This window comes from Rattus norvegicus, chromosome 4 (genome assembly GCF_021556685.1).
Source record: "Rattus norvegicus strain SHRSP/BbbUtx chromosome 4, alternate assembly SHRSP_T2T, whole genome shotgun sequence".
In the NCBI taxonomy this organism is placed as follows: domain Eukaryota; kingdom Metazoa; phylum Chordata; class Mammalia; order Rodentia; family Muridae; genus Rattus; species Rattus norvegicus.
In genome coordinates this window covers 159970986-159993980 of record NC_141537.1, presented here as the reverse complement: position 1 = coordinate 159993980, position 22995 = coordinate 159970986, and the positions used below count along the sequence as shown (strand labels likewise).

The 22995-nt window shown below is 53.6% G+C and overlaps 2 protein-coding genes across 19 annotated transcripts; one reads left to right on the top strand and one right to left on the bottom strand.

Moving 5' to 3' along the window:
* Positions 1-671: 671 nt before the first annotated feature.
* Positions 672-5491, top strand: LOC147995063 (glyceraldehyde-3-phosphate dehydrogenase). Of its 4 annotated transcripts, none has more exons than XM_087659792.1 (8): positions 672-798; positions 1902-1942; positions 3827-4033; positions 4114-4204; positions 4301-4498; positions 4611-4841; positions 4931-5112; positions 5223-5491. In XM_087659792.1, the coding sequence occupies exons 2-8, from the start codon at positions 1920-1922 to the stop codon at positions 5290-5292; spliced, it is 1002 nt and encodes a 333-aa protein (XP_087515918.1). In that variant the 5' UTR covers positions 672-798; positions 1902-1919; the 3' UTR covers positions 5293-5491. The 4 variants fall into 4 exon arrangements, with proteins under 4 accessions (XP_087515918.1, XP_087515917.1, XP_087515919.1 ...); XM_087659791.1 differs by lacking the exon at positions 672-798 and adding an exon at positions 1614-1667; XM_087659793.1 differs by lacking the exon at positions 672-798 and adding an exon at positions 1614-1667 and having other exon boundaries at positions 1902-2060.
* Positions 5492-5546: 55 nt separating this feature from the next.
* Positions 5547-22751, bottom strand: Iffo1 (intermediate filament family orphan 1). Of its 15 annotated transcripts, none has more exons than XR_015685674.1 (10): positions 21940-22731; positions 18707-18791; positions 18254-18314; positions 18067-18162; positions 16776-16916; positions 15542-16508; positions 15293-15413; positions 14955-15050; positions 8258-8388; positions 5552-6822 (listed from the first exon to the last, which is right to left on the bottom strand). XR_015685674.1 is itself a non-coding variant. In XM_087658258.1 (10 exons), the coding sequence occupies exons 1-10, from the start codon at positions 22716-22718 to the stop codon at positions 6717-6719; spliced, it is 1722 nt and encodes a 573-aa protein (XP_087514384.1). In that variant the 5' UTR covers positions 22719-22731; the 3' UTR covers positions 5555-6716.
* Between the last annotated feature and the right edge of the window lie 244 nt (positions 22752-22995).

Here is a 22995-nt window from a genome sequence, read left to right as displayed (position 1 = left end):
TAGAGCCTCAGTAGGAAGACAGAAAAGGGACAGCTGAGTCTGAGATGCCTGTCTCCCCAGCACTGCACTGGGGCCACTCCTACCCTTTCCACCCTGTTTTTGGCCTGCTCCCTGCTCATGAAAAGCCTAGGCATGGACCACACAGCTGTCAGTCTAAACACAGCTTTGGCTCTGGGGCCCCAAGGAGGTAGGGCAATCCCAGAAGGGCAAGGAGCCAGGACTAGATTTGGGGTGCAGCCCAGCGTGCTCCCTGCCTTTTAAGCAAAGGTTATCACCAGGCCAGCTAAACTTAGCAATAGGCTCTTCAGCTAGAAGTGCAGGGGGCTGGTCTCAAGTTGCACTGGGCTAGCAAAGAAGCCCCAGAGTCCCCCTGGCCCGCACCTGCTGATGGCCCGCACCTCCCAATCAACCCCTTCCACCCTTTCTAGCCTCCCTACCCTGCAAAGCAAACAAGTCCTTTTCTCCCTCCACTGTGCAAAGAGGCTAGGGGTTGCCTGTTCTGGCTCGGGATACTTCCCTTCTGCTTTCTTCCCTTTCTGATCTCACCCTGCTTCCACGAGGGCAGCCAAGGAAAGAGAGTCCTTGGCTCCTGGGCCAGTCAGCAGGTCGCCTGGATGGGGAGGGACTTCCGCCCTCACGTCCCAGCTCTCCACCCTGGGGCTGCGGTGGGTGAAAGGGACAGTGTCTCCAATCCTGGGCGGTACAACTCAGGTTCCGGGGAGGGAAGGCCTCTGAGCCTCCTCCAACCCAACCCTCAACAGGGATGCTTACCCCGGGGCCCCGGTATAGGTTCAGCAGGTAAACTCAGGGAAGTGTTGTCTCAATCAGGTTTCCAGACTGCAGGGGATCCCCGACCTATGGCGTAGGAATCTCCTTTTCAAGCCTCTAGTCACTTCCTTGCTTTCACATCGCGGTACACAAGCCAGGACTCTGGCCTAAGAGATAGAAGCCAGGCGGTGGGGAGAGAGGAAAATGGGGCTGCGAAGGGCCCCCACCGGAGGAAAAGTGCCCCCCCCGTCCCTCCCCCAGCCTTTTCTTCTGCTCCTTTTTTCGGGGCGGGGGGGGCGTGCTGTGTCACTACCGAAGAACAACGAGAAGATCCTCAACTTCTCCTAAGCCTTTTCACTAATAGGGAGAAGTTCGATGGGGCAGCCTTGGGCAGACCCACACTTCTGCTCCATTTCCCTGGTTCCTGCAGCTCTCAGATTCTCCCATTTTATTCGGGAAGCAGCTTTCTGGTTTCTGGGTCCTGGATGTCCTTGGTGCACACTCCAAGGACTCCTCGTCCTTAATCCATAGTCTGTATTCCCTGAGTCCTATCCTGGGAACCCTCATCCGGTCACTTCCTCGGCGGGACAATCTCAGCTCCCCTCCCCCTCTCAGGTCGGAGCCCACACGCTTGGTGCGTGCACATTTCAAAAACGAGGCGGGTCCAAAAAGAGGGAGGGGGGGAATGAGAGAGGCCCAGCTACTCGCGGCTTTACGGGTGCACGTAGCTCAGGCCTCTGCGCCCTTGAGCTGGGACTGGATGAGCCGAGCGGGAGGCGGGGCGCGCGTCATCAGCTCCCCCCACCATCCAGTTCCTATAAATACGGACTGCAGCCCTCCCTGGTGCTCTCTGCTCCTCCCTGTTCTAGAGACAGCCGCATCTTCTTGTGCAGTGCCAGGTGAAAAAGAAAAGAAAAAAAAGGACTGGGCCGCAGGAGGCCGGAGACGAATGGAAATTAGGAATGGGGGGAAGGACGCTGTACGGGTTTAGGGGCGCTGGTGCGAGGTCCGGAAGCCGAGCCCAGGCTCCGCATTGCAGAGGATGGTAGAGGACGTGATGGGGCATGCGGCGGGAATGGAGGCGGGTGGGGGGAGGGGACTGGCCACGCTAATCTGACTTTCTTCTCCCGCAGCCTCGTCTCATAGACAAGATGGTGAAGGTCGGTGTGAACGGGTGAGTTCCAGGGCGGGGCCCCGCTCCGTTGCGCATGCCGGTCTGGCTAAATTCGGGGCTGTGCTGTAGCGTGCGGGGAGGTGGATAGGGTGGCCGAAGTACCCAAGGAGACCTCAAGGTCAGCGCTCGGACCTGGGGAAGGCTCGCACTTAACGGGACCCCAGCTGTTGCTCCCCTTGTAACTCCGCCTTTGCTGGGGAGCGGCCCGGAGTCTAAAGTAGCAGGAGCACCCCCGACACTGGCGCGCACCCGCTCAGGATCCGACCCGTAATCCCCAGGCTGGGGCTTCTTTCTTTACTTTCGCGCCCAGAGGAGTCACGTGCCAGAAGGGGAGCCCCTCCCCCATCGTCCCCTTCCTCAGGGTCGGTGGCACGGGGGTGTGAGGTGCATACCTTTGCGCATCTTCTAAGGGCTTCATTTATGGTAACTGGCCGCCGCCATGTTGCAAACGGGAAGGAAATGAATGAACCACCGTTAAGAAATCTTCCTTCGGCCTTCCTCATTCTTAGCTTGTGACTAACTTTCTCATTCCTCTCAGCTGGGTGGAGTGTCCTTTATTCTGTAGGCCAGGTGATGGATGGCAGGGTTTCCGTGCTCTCATTAGAGCTCTACTATACAATCCGTCTCTCGTCAGCCTTTATAGGCCTCCAGCCTTATTTCCCTCGGGCATAACTTATATTCTAGATTGTTCTCTGGAAGTCGAAGTGCATTTACAGAGGTCTACTTGGCCTCCCAGCCCCGGAGGTGCGGTAGCAATGGCGTAGTGCCGAGCCCGGGGGTGGGGTGGGGAGCTGAGTCATGATGGTCCTGAAAAGAAATTTTCTGCCACAAAATGGCTCCGGTGGTAGCAGCCCCCTCCCTCCAGGGCCTCCACTTCCATCCCAGCTCAGCACTGACCCAAACCCTATAGGCCAGGATGTAAAGGTCACTAAGAGGATTGGGTGTCTCTGAGCCTCAGGATCCTACCCTTTTCCCCAACCCATCCTCCAGAAACCAGATCTCCCCATTCCGCCCTGATCTGGGGTTAAATTTAGCTGTCTGACCTTTCTGTATCTGGGGTCTGAGCTGGGCTCTCTGCCCTGTTCATCCCTCCACACATCTGTTGCTCCTGCTCCGATTTTTTTTTTTTTTTTTTTTTTTTTTGGCCGGGAAAGACAGGTGTTTTGCAAATGAGTCCTGGGATTAGGGCTGGAAAATCACTGGTTTTCTTGATCTTTCCCCCAGAAAGGGACTTGGAGGAAGCAGGTGGGCTGGCCCTGTCCTGCTCACTCTGACCTTTAGCCTTGCCCTTTGAGCTGCTGATGAATGAGTTCTCTCCTGTCCGGGAGTGTAGCCTGAAGTCCAGCCATGCTGGAACCGGCTTCCCAGGCCTGTGTGGTGGGGGTGATGAATACCATGTGCCAAGCTTGTACCCAGACCGGGGCAAACCGCCACTTCTTAAGAGACTTAAAATGACTTTGGGGTGCCGGGCAAGGCTGTGGGCCTAATCACCTCTTGGACAGGAAAGGAACCTCCACTTTATAGCTGCTATAAAAGTCCTGCCAGCCCTGGGTGGCTCAAGGAATATAAAATTAGATCTCTTTGGACTTTCTAGGGAGGGAACATTCTATATTTGGGTTGTACATCCAAGCATTCAACCGGCTTTATTAAAGGAAATTCTGGACAAAACATGAACTTCCTGCTGCTTACGTTTCTGATGCTGTACTGAATCAGCGTAAGAACTTGCACCTTTTTGTGATGCGTGTGTAGCGGGCTGCTGTAGGATCTCCACGCCCATGGTGCAGCGATGCTTTACTTTCTGAAGAACATGCGTTGGCCCAGGGCTGACTACAAACCCAGGAGGGGTTCACTGATCCCAACTAACTCGCCTATTTCTTGCCTCAGATTTGGCCGTATCGGACGCCTGGTTACCAGGGCTGCCTTCTCTTGTGACAAAGTGGACATTGTTGCCATCAACGACCCCTTCATTGACCTCAACTACATGGTCTACATGTTCCAGTATGACTCTACCCACGGCAAGTTCAACGGCACAGTCAAGGCTGAGAATGGGAAGCTGGTCATCAACGGGAAACCCATCACCATCTTCCAGGAGTACGTATGGAAACATGCACAGGGTACTTCGAGGAGATGGTAAGGGGCGGCATTAACTCTGTCCTGTTCCCCGCCTGTAGGCGAGATCCCGCTAACATCAAATGGGGTGATGCTGGTGCTGAGTATGTCGTGGAGTCTACTGGCGTCTTCACCACCATGGAGAAGGCTGGGGTAAGTGGCCAGGAAGCTGGAGGTAAGGGGAACCCTTGATATGGGTGCAACCTCCAAACTGAAGAGCTGAGTCTGAAATCAACTTCTCCTGCACAGGCTCACCTGAAGGGTGGGGCCAAAAGGGTCATCATCTCCGCCCCTTCCGCTGATGCCCCCATGTTTGTGATGGGTGTGAACCACGAGAAATATGACAACTCCCTCAAGATTGTCAGCAATGCATCCTGCACCACCAACTGCTTAGCCCCCCTGGCCAAGGTCATCCATGACAACTTTGGCATCGTGGAAGGGCTCATGGTATGTAGGCAATGGAGACAGCTCATGCATGAGTGGACCTTTCTTTGAAGATGTCCCTTTGGGTAGGAGGGCTGCCCTGCAAGACCTCACCCATTGCCTCTATGCTTTCTAGACCACAGTCCATGCCATCACTGCCACTCAGAAGACTGTGGATGGCCCCTCTGGAAAGCTGTGGCGTGATGGCCGTGGGGCAGCCCAGAACATCATCCCTGCATCCACTGGTGCTGCCAAGGCTGTGGGCAAGGTCATCCCAGAGCTGAACGGGAAGCTCACTGGCATGGCCTTCCGTGTTCCTACCCCCAATGTATCCGTTGTGGATCTGACATGCCGCCTGGAGAAACCTGTACGTAGGGGGAGAGCTGGGTTTGTTTTGTCTATGGTATGGTGGTGACTTGGGGCAAGAGCAGTCATCTTTGGTTTTGCCCTTACAAGGCCAAGTATGATGACATCAAGAAGGTGGTGAAGCAGGCGGCCGAGGGCCCACTAAAGGGCATCCTGGGCTACACTGAGGACCAGGTTGTCTCCTGTGACTTCAACAGCAACTCCCATTCTTCCACCTTTGATGCTGGGGCTGGCATTGCTCTCAATGACAACTTTGTGAAGCTCATTTCCTGGTATGTGGGGACCGCAAGCCTGGCTCTTGAGAGTAACTGAAGGTTTGGTGCCCTCTGGTGGCCAGCTTAGAAAAGAAGCCCAAACTAACCGTTGTCTCAATCTGTTCTAGGTATGACAATGAATATGGCTACAGCAACAGGGTGGTGGACCTCATGGCCTACATGGCCTCCAAGGAGTAAGAAACCCTGGACCACCCAGCCCAGCAAGGATACTGAGAGCAAGAGAGAGGCCCTCAGTTGCTGAGGAGTCCCCATCCCAACTCAGCCCCCAACACTGAGCATCTCCCTCACAATTCCATCCCAGACCCCATAACAACAGGAGGGGCCTGGGGAGCCCTCCCTTCTCTCGAATACCATCAATAAAGTTCGCTGCACCCTCTTCTTGTGTGTGAATGCAGTGTTGTGGGGGTTATGGGCAGGTGAAGGAGGCTCCATTCGGTTTTGTGCACATATCTTTATTGGCTCTGCCATCCAGCTGGGTGCTAGAGGTCCAGGGCTACATTCTAACCGAGTGCCAGCCCAGGCCGCCTGTCCAGACACCTGATGTGTCTGGCAGTGTGGAGGGTGGGGCTTGACACTGGAACAGAAGGTGCAGTCTTTGAACAGCACTGACTTTCAGAGCTTGCTGCTCTTGAGAAAGATCTGTGTCCTTTATCTGCAAACAAAGGTTAATTGTACCCAGCTCTCAAAGTCTCCAGATGTTAAATTAGGTAAAGTTGGAAGGGTGCCCAGTACAGTAGGACTAATTGTGTCCATGAAGAGGGAAGGTCCCTGCTGAGCTGTTCACCTGTCTTCAGGTGTGGGCACTTGAAGGTGCTTTGGTTCTGGGGCAGTGACTAGCCAGCGCTCACTGTTGGTTGGGAATGAAATGAAGGTGCATTACACGGTGACTCGACTCAACGCCTTCATTGCTTTCAAAGGTCCCATTCAAATGTCAGCTCTGCATAGCCTCTCCTGGGAGATCCTAGCTCCCTAGGACCAGGGACATTGTAACCTTTTGGTTTTGTCAGTGACAGCCATGGAGGCATTCCCTCAGCTGGTCACTGAGGAGACACCCTGAGCACCCCTAACCTTGTGCAGGCCACACCCAAGTGTGGCAGCAGCTTCATCTCAGTGGCGACCTGGCCCAGGCACTGGACTTCCCAAAGGCACAGCCATGTTCACTGCAGTGGGCAGGTGGGCAGCTAGCTGTGAGCATGTGCAGTGTCCACGCCCTCAAGGCCTTCCTAGGGAGCAAGGTCCTATCCAAAGGTACATGCGGAATCTGTTTCACATGAGTGCCTAGGCCAGTTAGCACCAGTACAAAACCCAAGGAAAACAGGCAGGTCCCATAACCACATTCCTTACAAATGGAAAAGGGAGGCTCCAAGTGTGCTGGCAGCATTCCAAAGATGGAGAAGTAGCAGATACCCACATGTGAGGAAGGCAGGAGTGCCCCAATGTGTTGGGAGTTGTACAGGGGGTGGGGCCGAGCCTAGCTCCAGACACCCCAGAACCCTGGAGAGGACAAGCCAGGGCCAGGCTTCATGCGGTGGCACAGAAGATGGTCCTCTGCAGACCCACACCCCTGCCCCAGAGAGCTCTGGGGCACCAGGCCCTGGTTCCTATCTCATGGAGCTGTCAGATGAGACATCTCGATCGGAGTCCTCAGTCTCGCTTGGCGGCGGCGGCGGGTCGCTAAGCGGGACCGCAGTGAAAGCAGGAGACTTTCTAGAAAGAAATACCAGTTGTCACCTTGGGGCAAAGCAGGAAAGCTCCTGAGACTTCCAAACTTGCTTTCTCTGGCCTTATCTTTTGAGGTACAGGGGGATGACAGGCAAGGACGGGGGAGGGAAGGAAAACTTGTTTTCAACTTGATGGGAGGAACAGTTTCGCTCTTTGGGACTCAGAGATCAGAAAAGTCTGAAGTCACAGCATGGAGATGTTCCCTGAGCCACACTAAGGCCCTAGCTTCTTATCCAGCAGTAATTCGGTGTGCGGGGGGCTGTGGGGACTGTAGGAGGTGAGACTGGGGGAGTATGGGGGTTTAGGGGGCTGTTTCACTCTGTTGTCACTGCTGACCCCAAATTCCTGGGTGCAAGCAATCCTCTTGCCTTCAGTTGATTTTCTTTTTTTTTTTAATTTATTTTATTTATATGAGTACACTGTAACTGTTTTCAGACATACCAGAAGAGGGCATCAGATCCCATTACAGATGGTTGTGAGCCACCATGTGGTTGCTGGGAATTGAACTCAGGACCTCTGGAAGAGCAGTCAGTGCTCTTAACCGCTGAGCCATCTCTCCAGCCCCTCTTGCCTTCAAAGTGGCTGGGGTGGCCACAAACCCAGTTAGCGTGCTCACCATACAATGCAATTTGGGGGGTCGGGTTGGGTTGGGTTTTTTGTTCTCTTTGAGATGAGTCAGTTTGCATTCCTGCCTGGCCTTGAACTCCTCACAGAGGCGAGGCTGGTCTAGTACTTGTGGCAATTCACCTGCCCGTTGCTTCTGTGCATCTGAATGATAGGTATGCGCTCATAAGCCTGACTTAACTGCCATTCCTTGGATTTTTGTTTGTTGTTGTTGCTGTTTGGTTTGTGTGGGACAAGGTTTTACTGCTGTCCAGAACAGCCTAAAACTCATGACAATCCTTCTGCCTCCGCCTTCCAAGACTGAGACTGCAGACATGTACCGCTAGGCCTGGTTTAGAGATTTCTAAAAAAATCTTAGTGTGTGTGTGTGTGTGTGTGTGTGTCTGTGTGTGTGTGTGTGTGTGTGTGTGTGTGTGTCTGTGTGTGTGTCTGTGTGTGTCTGTGTGTGTGCTAGACAGGCTAGACAAGGACTCTACCACTGAGCTATATTCCAAAACCCCAGATTTACTCTTAAACAAGGTCAAACAGCTAAACTGTGATTTGGATTTGGATAATCCTGTCCCTCTATTTCTTTGCTCCTTGCCAGGTTTGGGCTCTCAGACCCTCAGAGTTGGGCACTAGTCGGTTTCATCTGACGGCCAAGGCAGGGAGAGGAAGCTTCATTCTAGGCCACACCTACAGGGACTCCCAAGGACAGCTGGACATAAAGATGTGACCTGGTCACTCCCACAGGCCACTGGGGCCTGTCCAGCCTTCTTCCCTGGGAGACAGCCACGCCACTCAGGGCGGCCCTTACCGGTCTCCGGACTGTGTGATAAGGCGGCGGCAGGTCTCCATCTGCACGTCCAGCCCCCGCTTCATGCTGCACATCTCCATGTACTCATGCAGGTGCCGGTTCATGTCGCTCTTGGCCGTGGCCAGCTCCAGCTGCGGTGAGGTGGGGTCAGGGAGGGCCAAGCAGCTCAGAAAACAAGCAAGCTTCCATCGCCTGCTTCCCCGGGATATGGAAGTGGGGGAGGGGCGGCAGCAACTGGCACTCTAACTTCAGGCCCTCACTCTGGCGAGGCAAGGGCTCAGGACGGTGCCCCACACTCAAGCCTTTCTGGGAATCTACTCCTACTGCTACCCAAGAATCAGCCAGATGTCTGAGTTCTCTGTAAAAGCATGGTGAGTGGGGGAGCACAGCCTTCACTCCAGCACTCAGGCTGAGGCAGGAGAGTCATGACAGTAAATCTTAAACCTGGTCTCAAAAAGGGGGAAGGAGGGCACGCCAAAGGGCTCAGTGGATAAGGTACCTGCCACATCTGCCAATCTGCATTTGATGCCAGGGACCCACATAGAAGAAGGAGAAAACCAACTCCAAATTGTTCTCTGACCTCCACACCTGCACCATGGCATGTGCACACACACTTGTGCGCACACGCAAATGTACAGACACACACACACACACATACACGCGTGCGCACACACACACGCACACACAAATGTACAGACACACTCACTCACACATACACGTGTGCACACACGCGCGCACACACACGCGCACACACACATGCATACACACATGTATACACACACACACACACACACACACACACACAGAGGCTCAGACTGTAGCTCGGCTGGCAGAGGGCTTGCCTAGCCTGCAACGGAACCATACTTTGATCCCCAGCATCCCGTAAGCTGGACCTGGTAACACACATCTGTAATCCCAGCACTAATCAGAAGTTGCAGGTAAGTCTGTTCTAAAGCAAGTTTGAGGCCAGTGTGAGCTACATAACTCTGTCTAAAAAAAAAGCCTGCCGCTGCAGCTGTGAAGGGTTTTGCCTCAGTGGGCCTTGGCTTCAATCCCCAGACCCACAAAAGGAAAAGGCGAGAGTAACAAGGAAAGGGTGTCAATGTACGCACAATGGTGTGACTTCACCCCCATGAACAGAAGCGGGCCATTGGGATGCTGCACTCCTAGGGTTTCTCTAGCTCAGCTCACCGTGCTTCTGTGTGCTGCACCTTCCTCACTGACTTGGGAACTCAGTTCCTTTAAGGCAGCAGTTCTTAACCTGTGGGTTGCGACCCCTTTAGGGGTTAAATATAGGATACTCTGCATATCAATATTTACATTACAATTAAGTGAGGACACTGTAGCTGCCTTCAGACACACCAGAAGAGGGCATCAGATCTCATTACAGATGGTTGTGAGCCACCATGTGGTTGCTGGGAATTGAACTCAGGACCTCTGGAAGAGCAGGCAGTGTTCTTAACCGCTGAGCCATCTCTCCAGACCTACATTACAATTCATAACGGTAGCAAAGTTACAGTTATGAAGCAGCAATGCAGCAATTTTATGGTTGGAGGTCACCACAGCATGAAGCGCTGTATTAAAGGGCTGCAGCATCAGGAAGGCTGAATCCCACCGCTTTAAGGGCAGACGGTTCCTGCTCATCTGTCCATCTTTGCCACCGAGCCTTCCCTCTATTGAAGCTAATTCACTGTCAAATAATCCCAAGCCTCAATGCAATGGAGGGAGCCTAGCTTCTGTTTACAGCATTCCATTCTGCTTCACTTTCTTACTTATATGCAGCTCCCCCACATTAGAGAGACTTCCCATCTGAGTGATTACAAGGTGCATCCTGATATCAGAATTTTCCCCACAAAAGAAATGGGGTCTCTGTATCAAGAAGTCTCCCTCCTAGAGCTGACTCTGCAGCTGGGTTTAAAGGCAGCAAAAAAAAGTAGGCTGAGGCGGAAAAGTATCTAGGCCAGAGACACTCCACGGCCTCTCTTTGTCTTTGATACAAAGACCAGGGGCCCGATGGGGGAACCAAACTGCTGTGCGGAGATCTACTTGGCTGCCCGAGGGCAAAGACAGGGCAGAAGAGTGGCCTTGAAGCTGTGGATGGGCTGTGCGAAGCCACCCGGAAAAAAATGTGAAGTGGACAGGGTGGGGGTGGGCAGAAAGAAGGAAGTGAACTACAGGAGCAGACAAGGGGACAGCAGGACACTGGCATTCTGGGTCATCTGCTGGACAGCTGGGTGGTACGCCACAGAGGAGATGGCTCAAAAGGCATGCGTGTTTCCACAACAGACAGCCATTTGTGAGAAAAATGATCCTGAAGATAAGAGGCCAGCTGCCACCTACACACACACACAGACACACAGACACACACAGACAGACACACACACACACACACACACGCATACACACACATACACATACCACACAGGTACACACACCACACAGACACATACACCACACACAGACACACACATACCACATACACACATAGACACACACACACATGCATACACACACATACCACACACACACAGACACACACACACGCATACACACACATACACATACCACACAGACACACACACATACCACACAGACACACACACCACACAGACACATACACCACACACACACACACACACAGAGACACACAGAGACACACAGAGACACACACATACCACACAGACACAGAGACATGCACACACACACACACACACACAGAGACACACACAGACACACACATACCACACACACACACACAGAGACATGCACACACACACACACAGACACACATACCACACAGATACACACACACAGACACAGACACAGAGAAACACATACCACACACACACACACACACACACACACACACACACGCACACGCACACGCACATACAATTATACAATTCCAGGTCAGAGATCAGCTGCTATCCACACATACAAATATACCCCACCCCCATCCCCACCCCCAGTTTGGTCTCTCAAAGCAGAAGGCAGTACTACCAGCCATGTCTGAGTGTCCTAGGTCACTCTGATTTGCACATTGAAGGGGAAGTGCACATTCTAGGAAACGCCTTCAACAAGTCATTCCCCCAAACTTCAGACTCAGTGTGGGAGATCAGAGTGGAAAAGGCAGGGAGGGGTGGAGGTAGATGGGAGCGATGAAGGGGTGGGGCCGTGGAAGAAAACTCCACCCACCACTCAGCGGCACCACTCAATAATGGGGGGGGCTGGTCTAGCACTATCTCAATCACCCTGAGATCAAAGGTCACACAGACAGATGCCCTAGGTGAGGTATCTGCCACCAAGGCTGCCGAGGGAACTTCCTGTGCCTTTCTCAAGCCATTCTCCCAGGAAAGGACAGAAGTCATGCAACTTAGGAACAGCATCAAACATGTTTCTGAATTTTTGGGGGGTGGGGAGGTGGGGGTTTGTCTGTGGCCCTGGATGTCCTGGAAGCAGCTCTGTAGACCAGGCTGTCCTCAGACTCATAAAGATCCTCCTCCCAGTACTGGGGCTAAAGGCATCACCACACGCCCTACTTCATGTCCTAGGATCAAACCCGGGCTCAGGCATGAAGGTAGGCAGCAGGCATTCTACCAAGGGAGTGCGGTCCCAGCCCAGGTGCTTTTCCTCTCACCAGATCATGTTTACATCTGGTCATTTGTGGGCTAAGGGATGAACCACAGAAGGAGTACGGGGTCACTGCGCTAAGACTCCTACCTACTGACAGAAGGAAAAAAAGACCAAGCCTTAAATCTACCATCTGTAAGAGGTAGGCACAGGGCTAGAGAGGTGGCTCAGCCGTTAAGAGAACTGACTGCTCTTCCAGAGGTCCTGAGTTCAAATCCCAGCAACCACATGAGGGCTCACAACCATCTGTGATGGGATCTGATGCCCTCTTCTGGTGTGTCTGAAGACAGCCACAGAGTACTTATATTTAATAAATAAATAAATCCTTAAGGAGGCGATGGAGGAGATCACTTGTCCCAGGCAAAGCTTAGCTGGGTGGGCCTCTGGGTTAAAAAACAAAAGATCTGGTTTTGCTCAGAGTAGCACGGCTATCTGACATATGCGGGGACACTGCAGACTCGGGAAGTTACTTCCAAAATTCCTTCTCAAAATACAAACAGGGTGAGCCCCGCAGGCATGGGAATACACCTCAGGGCTTGCAGGGAGCCCAGTGGCAGAAGTCTCCTGCCTCATTGCCATATCAGTGTCTGAGACACAGCCCTGATGATGGCAACCTCCTTCCTGCTGCTGACAAAGCTGCCTGCAGTCTAGCAGGACAATCTAAACCCCAGCTCCACCACCATTCATAAATGATGCCCCAAGACTCAAAAATAAAAGAGGAGACTCCTCCAGGAGCTCCAAGGCTGAGCCAAGGAGACAGGAGACCCTCAGAGTGCTGCGGTATTTAGGGTGTTCCCAGTAATAAACACACATACTCTGCCACGTTAACCTGCCAGATCCCGTCCTAAGAGCCTCACATCTCCCTCTATCTGATAATCCTAATAACCCTGCCTGCTAGGAAAGATTATGAACATCTCTATTGGACAAATAAAGAGACAGGTCCACCCTTAGCATGGTAGAAAACATCTCTAACCCTTGCAGCCTGAGGCAAGAGGATTGCCCCAAGTTTGACTGACTACACACAAAGACCCTGTCTGGGTGGGGCTTAGATGTAAGAACTATTTACTAGCAGGAATGGCTTTGTCAGTCCCTGCTCTTGTGAAGGATCTGAGTTTATTTTCCAGCACCCATGTCAGGTTCAGTCACCTGTGAGCTCTGGCTCCTGGGAATCTAATGCCCACTTCTGGCCAACAGGGAAGGGAGGGGGGAAGAGAGAGAGAGAGAGAGAGACAGACAGACAGACAGACACTGACTGAGAGGGTGGGGGCAGGAAAGGAAGGCAAGTAGGCAGACCGGATGTGTGCCCACGTGTGTGAGAGAGCCCATATCAAAAGAATGAAGGAGCTGGCTGAGGTATTCCTCACTCAGTGTGAGGCTAATGGCACAGCATGAAGACCTGAGTTTGATCCCAAAACCCATTTAAAAAAGAAGCTAGGGCTAGAGAGGTGGCTCAGAGGTTTAGAGCATTGTTTGCTCTTCCAGAGGTCCTGAGTTCAATTCCCAGCAACTACACAGTGGCTCACAACCATCTATCCTGGGATCTGATGCCTTCTTCTGGCATGGAGGTGTACAAACAGAGCACTCATATAAAATAAATAAGTAAATCTTAAAAAGAAGAAGAAACTAGTCCTAGTAGAACACCACTTGCAATCCCAAAACTAAGGATGGACAGACAGACAGATGCCTCAGGATCCCTGGCCAGCCTAGCCTGCTCAGCATGTTCCAGGCCAGTGAAAGGCCTTATCTCAATTAAAACCAAAACCAAAACAACCTTAACCACACTCAACACCACCCAGGTTTGTTTCAGGCCTCCACACATATATATGTACACACACACACACACACACACACACACACACACACACACACACACACACGAAAAGGAAGAAGACCCAAGGAAGGATAAAAAGCTGGTCAGTGCAAAGCTGGATTAACGTTTACACCTATAATCCTACCACATGGGAGGTGGGGGCAGAAGCACCAGGAGCTTGAGGCCAATTCAAACAACAGGACAGGATCTTGCAAAGAAAGGGAGAGGCGGGGATCGGGGAGGACACTCAGAAAGAACAAGAGAACCTGGGCAGTGGTACATGCACACTTAATCCCAGGAGAGGAAGAGTAAATTCTATGTAGTAAGTTCCACGGTAGCCAGGGCTACAGAGAAGGAAAAAAAGGAAAGGAAGGAAGATGGAAGGAAGGAAGGAAGGAAGAAAGGGAGAAGGGAGGGAGGGGGGAGGAAGGGAAGGAAGACGGAAGGAAGGCAGGCAGACAAAATAAAGAAAGACTGGTGGGAGATGGTCCGGCAGGTAAAGGCATAAGCTACCAAGTCCAAAGACCGAAAATGGACGGCTGGCACCAGCATGATAAAAGAAGAGAGTTTCCTCCCACACGTCCTCTGACTTCCACACACATACCATGGAATGCATGTATGCATGAGAGAGTCTATGTCGAAAGAACAGGGCTGGAGAGATGGCTCAGCGGTTAAGAGCACTGACTGCCTTCCAGAGGTCCTGAGTTCAAATCCCAGCAACCACATGGTGGCTCCCAACCATCTGTAATGGGATCCGATGCCCTCTTCTGGTGTGTCTGAAGACAGCGACAGTTTACTCACATACATGAAGTAAATAAATCTTAAAAAAAAAAAATGAATGAAGGAGCTGGCTGAGGTATTCCTCACTCAGTGGGAGGCTTAAGGACACAGCATGAAGACCTGGGTTTGATCCTAGAACCCATATAAAAAAACCCATGCTCCCGGACACTCAATACATACATGCATGCATACATACATACATACATACATACATACATACATACATACATACGTGTGTATGTGTGTGTGTGTGTAAAATAAATAGGAAGAAGGAGGATGGCAGAAGATTTGTTTCTCATGGTGACAGAGCCAAGATTTGAACCCACATCTATCTGCCTCCAGATCCTGAGGTCACAACTAAGGGTGTCACTCCTCCTGTCAACAGACAGAAGTTCCTGATCTTGGGGTCCAGCAAGGAGACCTACAGCGTGGCTTTTGAGTCAGCCCAGGCAGAGCCCCGGTGGCCGGCACCCTTACCTCTATCTGGTCAATGGTCTCCTGGTACTCCTTCTCCCGGGTTTTGAACAGGGACTCAGTATCTTTGATCACCTTCTCCAAGCTGTCCTCCTGCTGCTGGAGAAAGGGAATCGAGGGGCAGCCAACCAGGGAGGGACAGGAATAGGGACATTCCAGGGCCAAGGCAGGAAGAGAGAGAAGGTCCAGTTAGAGGAAACAGAATGGAGAAGGTCGGCAAACAGGAATGGGGAGAAGCCAGGGAGGATGAAAGCCACACTGGGGACAGAGCATGGGAGGGGCGGGGTGTGGAGGACATAGGGGCAGAGCCTGAGGGGCCTACGGCCAGGAAGGGAGGTTACCTCTCCCTGGGCCTCTGCGGCCGCCATGGCATAGCCTGAGAAATCCTCCCAAAGCAGCAAGGTCTCCTCAGTCTCCTCCCACGTCAGGCTGTCACAGTCGTCCTCAAAATCATACTCCCTCCTACAGACAGGGAACCCACGTGTCAAGGGCACTGGGGCCTCTGGACAGGCACAGGGCACTAAGGGAGCTCCGGCCTCGGGACGGGGCACATCTGGCCAGGGCAGCTGGGGTGCAGCTGCGGGACTCACAGCTGGCTGAGCATGCGCTGCATCTCCTCGTTGATGCTGAGGGCTGTGCTCTCCTCCTCGTCCCCCTCAGGCTGGCGGGGCCCATCACTCTCCGACAGGGAGGTGTCCTCCTCCACAGCAGCCTTGCGTTCCCGCTTCCGCCCCCCCATGGACGGGACCTTAATGGGAGACAAGTGTAGAGACTACAGAGGCGAGGCCGGGTGCATGAGGAGAGGGTGGGCAGGGAGGCCGCAGGGTGAGGGGGGCCAGCAGGAAGGAGGACAGAGAAGAGACAGTTACACGACAGGGACAGAAACAGGCAGACACACGCAGATAGGGCAGGGCTGCAGGCGAAGAGTGGAGGAGGAGGAACAGGAGTAGAGCAGTGAGACGAGAGAAACGGCTGGTGATGACCACAGTATGAAGGGCTGAATGAGGGCTGGAGAGGTGGCTCAGCGGTTAAGGGCACTGGATGCTCTTCCAGAGGACCCTGGTTCAATTCCCAGCAGCCACGTGGCGGCTCAGTGCCCTCCATAAGTCCAGTTCCAAGGGAATCCAATGCCCTCTTCTGGTATCCTTGGGCAGAAGGCACTCATGTGGTGTGCAGACATTATGGAGGCAAAATATCCATACACAGAAAATAAATCTTTAGAAAAAGCAAAAGGTCGTGTTCATTAAGTGCAGAGGAATCGGGTCAGGTTTGGTTCTGAAGTCTTTCTCATTAGAGGGAGGGCTCAGCTGAACCCAGTTCTAGCTGCGAGGAAGATGAGAGACTTGTGTTTACTATGGGAGCGCTTAAGTCACATCCAGATCTGGAAGGCCGCTGGGAGAAGGAGAAGGAAGAGACTAAAAACGGAGGAGCAAGGAAAACAGAAAGGAAGAAGGCATCTTTTTGGAAGGGCCCAGTGGTTCAAAACTGAGGGCGGGGTGGCTTAGAGACAGGGACTGGGACAATAAGCTTGCGTGAGGTCACACTAACCAGCTTCTTCTATGGAGAAAGCAAGAGAAAAGATGAGAGGAGCAGAGAGAAGAGAGGCAGACAGAGGGGGGGGGAGGGGGAGAAGGAGTTAGAGATGGCTTCCAAAACCTCTCTCCTGAGGCTGTTCCTTGCCTCCCAGCCTAGTCCCACCAAGGGCCCCAGGGGACAAGATGTGTCCCAGGGTGAAGGGGAGCAGGACCTGAGACTCAGGCCTGCCATGGTAGGAGCTTGTCTACCCCACCCAGCCCCTGAGATGGCGGCCGGCAGGCCCCTTACCTGGAACATCTGGATCACATCCTCACAGTTGCGCTGCTGAGCCAGGTCGCAGAGCTTGGCCGTGATGTCAATGCGGCGGCAGATGTCCATGTCTACCTTCATGGCCTTCTCCTGGATCTTGGTGTCCAGCTCTGTCAGATTCTGTACCAGGAACACCAGGAACAGTGAGGAGACACCCAGTACCTCAGCTGGGACCGATAAAACCACAGCAAAATCCTCATCCTTCAGAGCACAGCACCGTCACCTCCTCAGAAGCCCCTGACCTGCTGGATGATCCCTTTTCCCAGGGGCCCACGGATCACACTGTGCACATCTACCCTGTGGCTCATAAGACGAACACCCAGCCAGCTCAGATCTGGGAAGGCTTGGCCTAGGCTGGGATGGGCAGGGCCTCCCTTGAACCAACAACAGCTCTCTATCCTCCTGAAACTTAAGTCCCCAGAGATGAAAGGGGCTGCTGGGAATGTCATCCAGGCAGCAGGGGTGGGGGGTGAGGGAGGGTGGGGGTGTGTGTGTGCATGCCCTTAATCCCAGCACTTGGGCAGCAGAGGCAGGGGGAGCTCTGAAGAATTCAAGGCCAGCCTGGTTTACAGAGCAAGTTCAAAATAGCCAGGGCTGTTATACAGAGTAAGTCTGCTTCAAAAAACCAGAGGGGGAAGGGGGAGGGAGAGACGGGGAGAGGAGGAGAGGGGGGAAGGGGGAGAGGGAGAGAGGGATGGAGGGGCTGGCAAATGACACTTGTACACATTAGCCAGGGGCATTATCTGCTTCAAGGCAACCCTGAGATGTCCTTCCCTCTTTCCCACATTCCCACATTCCACAGATGAGGCACAGAGAAGGATTTGTGGGTCAGGAAGAGGTTTAAGGCCACACAGCTAGCAAGTGGCAGAACTCACACATGAGCCCAGGCAGCTGGCTCCAGAGGGGTTCACATTCCGTATTTTATTTTATTTTTTTTATTTTTTTTTTCTGGAGCTGGGGACCGAACCCAGGGCCTTGCAGTTGCTAGACAAGCGCTCTACCACTGAGCTAAATTCCCAACCCCCGTATTTTATTTTTTAAAACATGGTTGAGCTAGACTTGAACTCCCCATCTTTCTGACGGCTCTGCCTCCCTCCCTCCCTCCCACGTGCTGGGCTTACAGGTGTGAGCTGTCAGACAGCTCAGGGCTCTGCTTTCACCAATGGCTTCAGTGGGGAGGCAGAGAGGGGTGGCACAGGGACACTGAGGGGCCAGGAGCAGCGAGCACCCAGGGATCCCTGAGAGAAAGGAGGAGGAAGGCCCAACTCACATTGCTCATGAGCCCCTTGAAGACCACCAGTTCAGCTTTCAGTTGCTCCACCTTCATGGCGAGCTCCTCTTGGCAGGCGTCGGCCTCTTGGGCCTCCTGCAGCCGGGAGGAAAGGGGACATGATGTCGGTGTGGGGAAAGGCTTGGGAGGGACAGGGAAGCAGGGGCAACGGGGTGGCTCCCCTCACCTCCTGGAGCTCAGTGACTCGCTCTTGTAGCTGTATCCGAACTGTGTACTCCTCTTCCCACCTGACAGACATCGGGAAGGGGAGAGAACATAGCCTAGAGTCCCTCCTGACATGGCCGCCCCATCCCTCCCTCAGGCCCAGGCTCCAGACCTCAGGTCTGGTCCCCTAGATGGGAATTCGTTGAGACAAGAATTTACGGGCAGCCAGCCAGTGGGCAGCTGCAGCTGTTGAATGGCTCCACACTTCCCGGCAAGGGCTGAGCTCACACACTGCCTGCCCAGAACCTCCGGACCAGGTACCAAGAACTATATTTAAAGACAACTGCTGCCACTTTGGCCCTCTGAAGTACCCATCCCCACATGAGCCCAGTTCCACCAGCTGTCAGGTCGGTCTCATCCCCCACCTCCTGCCCACACCAATCCACCAGGTCCCCCCTACGACCCAGTCTCCCACCTTCAGTGGCACAGATCCGGTCTCCCGCTCCTGCCCGCACAGAACAGAGCTTGTTAGGCTGCTGCCCTGCCTCCTGTGAAAGCATCTGCAGGACACAGGCTGGATCAAGAGCTGCTCAGCAGCCTTGTTGGGAACAAAGTCCTTCCCCACCCAGCCCCTTGACGTGAGCTATAAGGTCACAGGGCTGGCGTGACGTCCCCACCCCCCGGCAGAAGAAAGAAGTGGGCAAGGGAGGCTAGTCATTGCCGAGTAACCACACCCAAGAGAAAGGGAACAGAGTGGGCGAGAAGGCACAGCCAAGTAGCATAGCATCTCTCTCCCGAGAGCTCAAATCCAACACTGCCAGGAGGTTGGAAGACACTTGCAATGGAGCAGGGCCTGTGAGGCGCTACCCAGGGCTACTATACACGTCATCCCGTCATAGAGACGGAAGGTGGGGTGCTGCTTGGCCCTGTTGAGAACCCGAGGCAATGCCAGTGTGCATGAACTCATCACCTCTGCCTGCGTAGACTTCCTCTGGCCTCAGAAAAGAGGGAAGGGAACTGAAGGAAAAGGCTCAAAATGAGATCTGTGGAAAGGAAGCAGCAGAGGGCAGCCTCTGCCATCCGGAGGACTAAGCTCTTGGGCCCCTTCTCTCTCCTTCCCCTCCCTCACTGCCCGCCCTCTCAGGTTCCATGACTCTGCTCTCCCGTGTCCTGCACCTACAGCTGCACTGCAGTGTTCCTAATAATAACTCCCAGGCAGCCGGCGAAGAGGCGGCCAGCCTAGCCACCACCCTGCAGCTGACCATGCAGCTCAGCTCTGGGCCTCCCTCACCCTCCCCAGCCCTGCCAGTCCTGCACCCCCCATATCTGCTTCTCCTGCTCCGGCAGTGGCAGTCTGAGATCCTCACCTCACACGCTTTCTTCCATGAGACCTCTGTCTTTGCTGGGCTTTCTTCCTCTACAAATATGGGATGTGGCATCCTGTGTGCCTGGCCTGTGAGTCTCTAAAGGAAGAGCCCATAGGATCCACCCTGGCCAAGATGCACCAGGGAGGGCCCGAAGTCCTATCTCATAATGAACTCAATAAATCCCAGGGAAACGTGAGCAAGTTTAAGGCAAGATGATGATTGAGATGGATCATACAGGGTAAGAAATCTGAAACTGAATTATCTAGACGTTCACGGTGTTTTCCAGTCAGTCACACCAGTGCAGTGTGATCTGCATTCAAATCAATCAAAATCTCTCTCTCTCTCTCTCTCTCTCTCTCTGAGAATCTGGGCAGTTTTGTACATCCTACATTTACCAAAGGTCTCTCCTGCAAATAAACCCTATCTTTGAGTTGAAAAGAAAACAAGGACCATTCTTTTTTTTTTGGTTCTTTTTTTCGGAGCTGGGGACCGAACCCAGGGCCTTGCGCTTCCTAGGTAAGCGCTCTACCACTGAGCTAAATCCCCAGCCCCAACAAGGACCATTCTTGTATTGGAAAAACTGAGCCCCAAGAAAAAGGTCACACAGGCAAAGGAGCTGAGAAGAGAAGCTAGGGGGTGGCGGAGCTCCGAGGTTGCCCAGTTTAATTCTCAAGCTCTCCACGCTGCTGTCCAGGCTAAGGATGTGGGAGGACAGTGTTGCTTTAATGAGCGCAGAAGGCAGGCAGGGGTTCTGGGGTGGAAGGGCGAGTGTCGTGTACCACACAATTCTGGCCTCCGGCCCTTTGAGGCTGCAGAGTGATGAGCTAATCAATCCCCAAGGAATAACTCTTTGCTGCCCATGACAGCTGCACCAAGGACAAACACTCTGTGTTAAAAGCGGCCTTGGAAAGGAGCAGCTGTTCCTACGGCTACAGCAGAACTTCAGAACTGTCCAGTTGACTGTTAAGCCCTTCAGGGGTGGAGGCAGGTGCCGGCCAGTTCTGGGTGGTGCCTAGATGCTGAGATGAATAAAAACCCAAACACATGGGCCACCCTCGTCGTGGAAGCCAGGGTGAGGACAGAACTTCCGAAAGCTGCTGACACACGTTATCTGAGGGGATGCTAACAGATTACCAATCCCTGAAGGTCACTCAGACTGGGCAATGTGTTTCCCGGGCCTCCAAATGGTCCTCACACAGTTAAGCAGATGGCAATCCCTGCCACCTTGGCCTGCACACATAGACCAGGCTATCTCCCAAAAGGGTTCCCTTAGATAAGGCACTGGAGCCTCCAAGCCTGGGCTTCCTTCCCTCTGACTGCCACCTACTTCCTCCTCAATCAGGGCTTGGTCAGCCTTCAGAAACTTCGCTCTGCCTGTGGTCCTGTCCTGTTGCCTGGTTACCAGCCATCCAGGGAGTCCTCCTGATCTACAGCCTGCACTCCAATGTGACATCCCTTCCTCTTAACTCGTGGGTTAACCTGCTAGGGGCAGGGTTCCTCTCAGAAAGCCAAACCTTCATCCTCAGAACCCACCGGGCTGGGTCTGAGATACTCTGTTCTGTACCTCTATATGGCGTGCCCATGTTACCGATGTTTTTTGTTTTTTTTTTAAACTAGGTCCTCGTTGGCAATTCTTCTGCTAGAGCCCCTCTGCTCCCGGCCCTATGATAGCCATCCCTTCTCCTTGTCCTAGGAGACCACTTATCCTTTCTTTTTCTCTTTTCCTGTTTGTTTGGACTGTTCCAAGCAATGCCTTTAGTTTCTGGAACTCTTGAGCCTCTCAAAGGGAACCAGGGTGAGACCTGGCTTCTGGAGGCTTGCCTTAGGGGAAGCCCTGGGCAGGGGCTGTCTCTTGTTTACTACCTCCTTCCAACTTCACTTAATTTACCAACAAAATTAAAGCTGCGCCCTTCATCCCATGTGTGGAGTTTATGTCCTGAAGTGCCCCAAGATCTGAACAGTCAAGACCCACAGATGCAGAGCTCTCTCGGACGTCTCCCTTTCATACCACACAACACCCCACAGTCAGCAGAGTCATGCAAACACTGCAGCCTGCATGAGACAGGGAGTCATGCCAGAAGTAGTATCAATTCCCAGTGTTCTAGAATGCTTCTGGCCATGAGTCTGACTTGAGAACTGTCTGTGGATTCTGGGGCCCCCCCGCATCCAAATCCTTCCACACTCCCCACTTTTATCACAGCAGGAACTTCAACTCTTGAGAACGTGATTCTTGCCGCCCCCACCCCACACACACACACACACTCTTCTCCGTTCTGGGAACCCTCACTAACTCCCTGCCCTGTTGTGTTTATGTGTGGCGTGTCTTGAACCCTGTCCCTACCTTCGCTTGTACTCGTCCCGCTCCCGCTTCACTTTGGCCAGCACGTTATACAGTGCACGGATTTCGGGAGTGATCGTGTCGATCTGGACGCCCACCCCGTCAGGGTGTACCCACGACAGGCCAGGCCCTTGCACCAGCGTGGGTTCCAATCCCGGTCCAATTCGGCGTGCGTGTGAGAAGGACCAGATGGTGCCGGGCATAAAGCGGGTCGACGAGGAGAAGGCAGTGGAGGTGGAGGTGGAGGTGGAGGATGATGAGTGGCAGGCCGCAGAGGATGCTAGGGGTCCGGCTGGCGAGCGAGCGGGCGAGCCCAGCACCCGCGCTGATGGGGGACACACGGCGGCCGGCCGGGAGCTCAGGGGCAGCCCCAGGGGCCGGATCGGGCTGATGAAGCCGGTCTGTACCGCCTGGTCACGGCGGGCCAGGCCCCGCCTGCCTTGCTTACCCTCCTCTAGAGCCTGCTGCAGCTGTTTCTCCAGCAGCCGATTTCGGCGCTCTAGCTCGTGCACCTTGGCTAGGAAGCAGCGAAACCGGAGGTTTAGGGTCTTGAGTACGTTGATGTTGGAGCCTAGGTCGTTGCGTAGAGCCATGGCTGCTGGGGGCGCCGAACCAGGCCCGGGAGGCGAATAGGCAGAAGGGCCAGCCGAGGCAAGCGAAGCCGAGGGAAGGTCCCCTCCCCCGGCAAAGTGGTCACCTCCCAGAGGGTCCCCCAGCGGCCCTGCCAAGCCCTGCTGCTCCTGCTGTAGGAGGAAGAGATTGGGACCAAATAACGGATTCATGGCTGCGCCTTCTGCTGGGAGAGGGAGACCAGTGCAGCAGAGGGTGAGGAGACGAGCCAATGAGATGTTTGTGGAATATGAGTGACCAATCAGATGCCCCGGCAGGAGGCCAAAGGTCATGAAGGAGGGAGCAGAGGAAGCCAATGAAAAGCCCTCGTTAGAGGATTTGCTCTGAACCTTTCCGGGGTCTGAGGTCCTGTGAGTGGAGTCAACACTGGAGGAGCCAGACTCGCCCTTCCTAGGGAACCACCGCCTAAGATCCTGACTGTAGGATCTA

Bases quoted from the DNA above. Each gene is read 5' to 3' on its own strand.
- LOC147995063 (XM_087659789.1), top strand. The intron at 4,205-4,300 runs GTAAGTGGCCAG...TCTCCTGCACAG, and splicing joins CCACCATGGAGAAGGCTGGG to GCTCACCTGAAGGGTGGGGC. The intron at 4,499-4,610 runs GTATGTAGGCAA...TATGCTTTCTAG, and splicing joins GCATCGTGGAAGGGCTCATG to ACCACAGTCCATGCCATCAC.
- Iffo1 (XM_087658258.1), bottom strand. From the start codon at position 22,718: ATGAATCCGTTATTTGGTCCCAATCTCTTCCTCCTACAGCAGGAGCAG. The intron at 18,163-18,253 runs GTGAGGGGAGCC...TCCCGGCTGCAG, and splicing joins GAGTCACTGAGCTCCAGGAG to GAGGCCCAAGAGGCCGACGC. The intron at 6,823-8,257 runs GTAAGGGCCGCC...ATTTCTTTCTAG, and splicing joins ATCACACAGTCCGGAGACCG to AAAGTCTCCTGCTTTCACTG.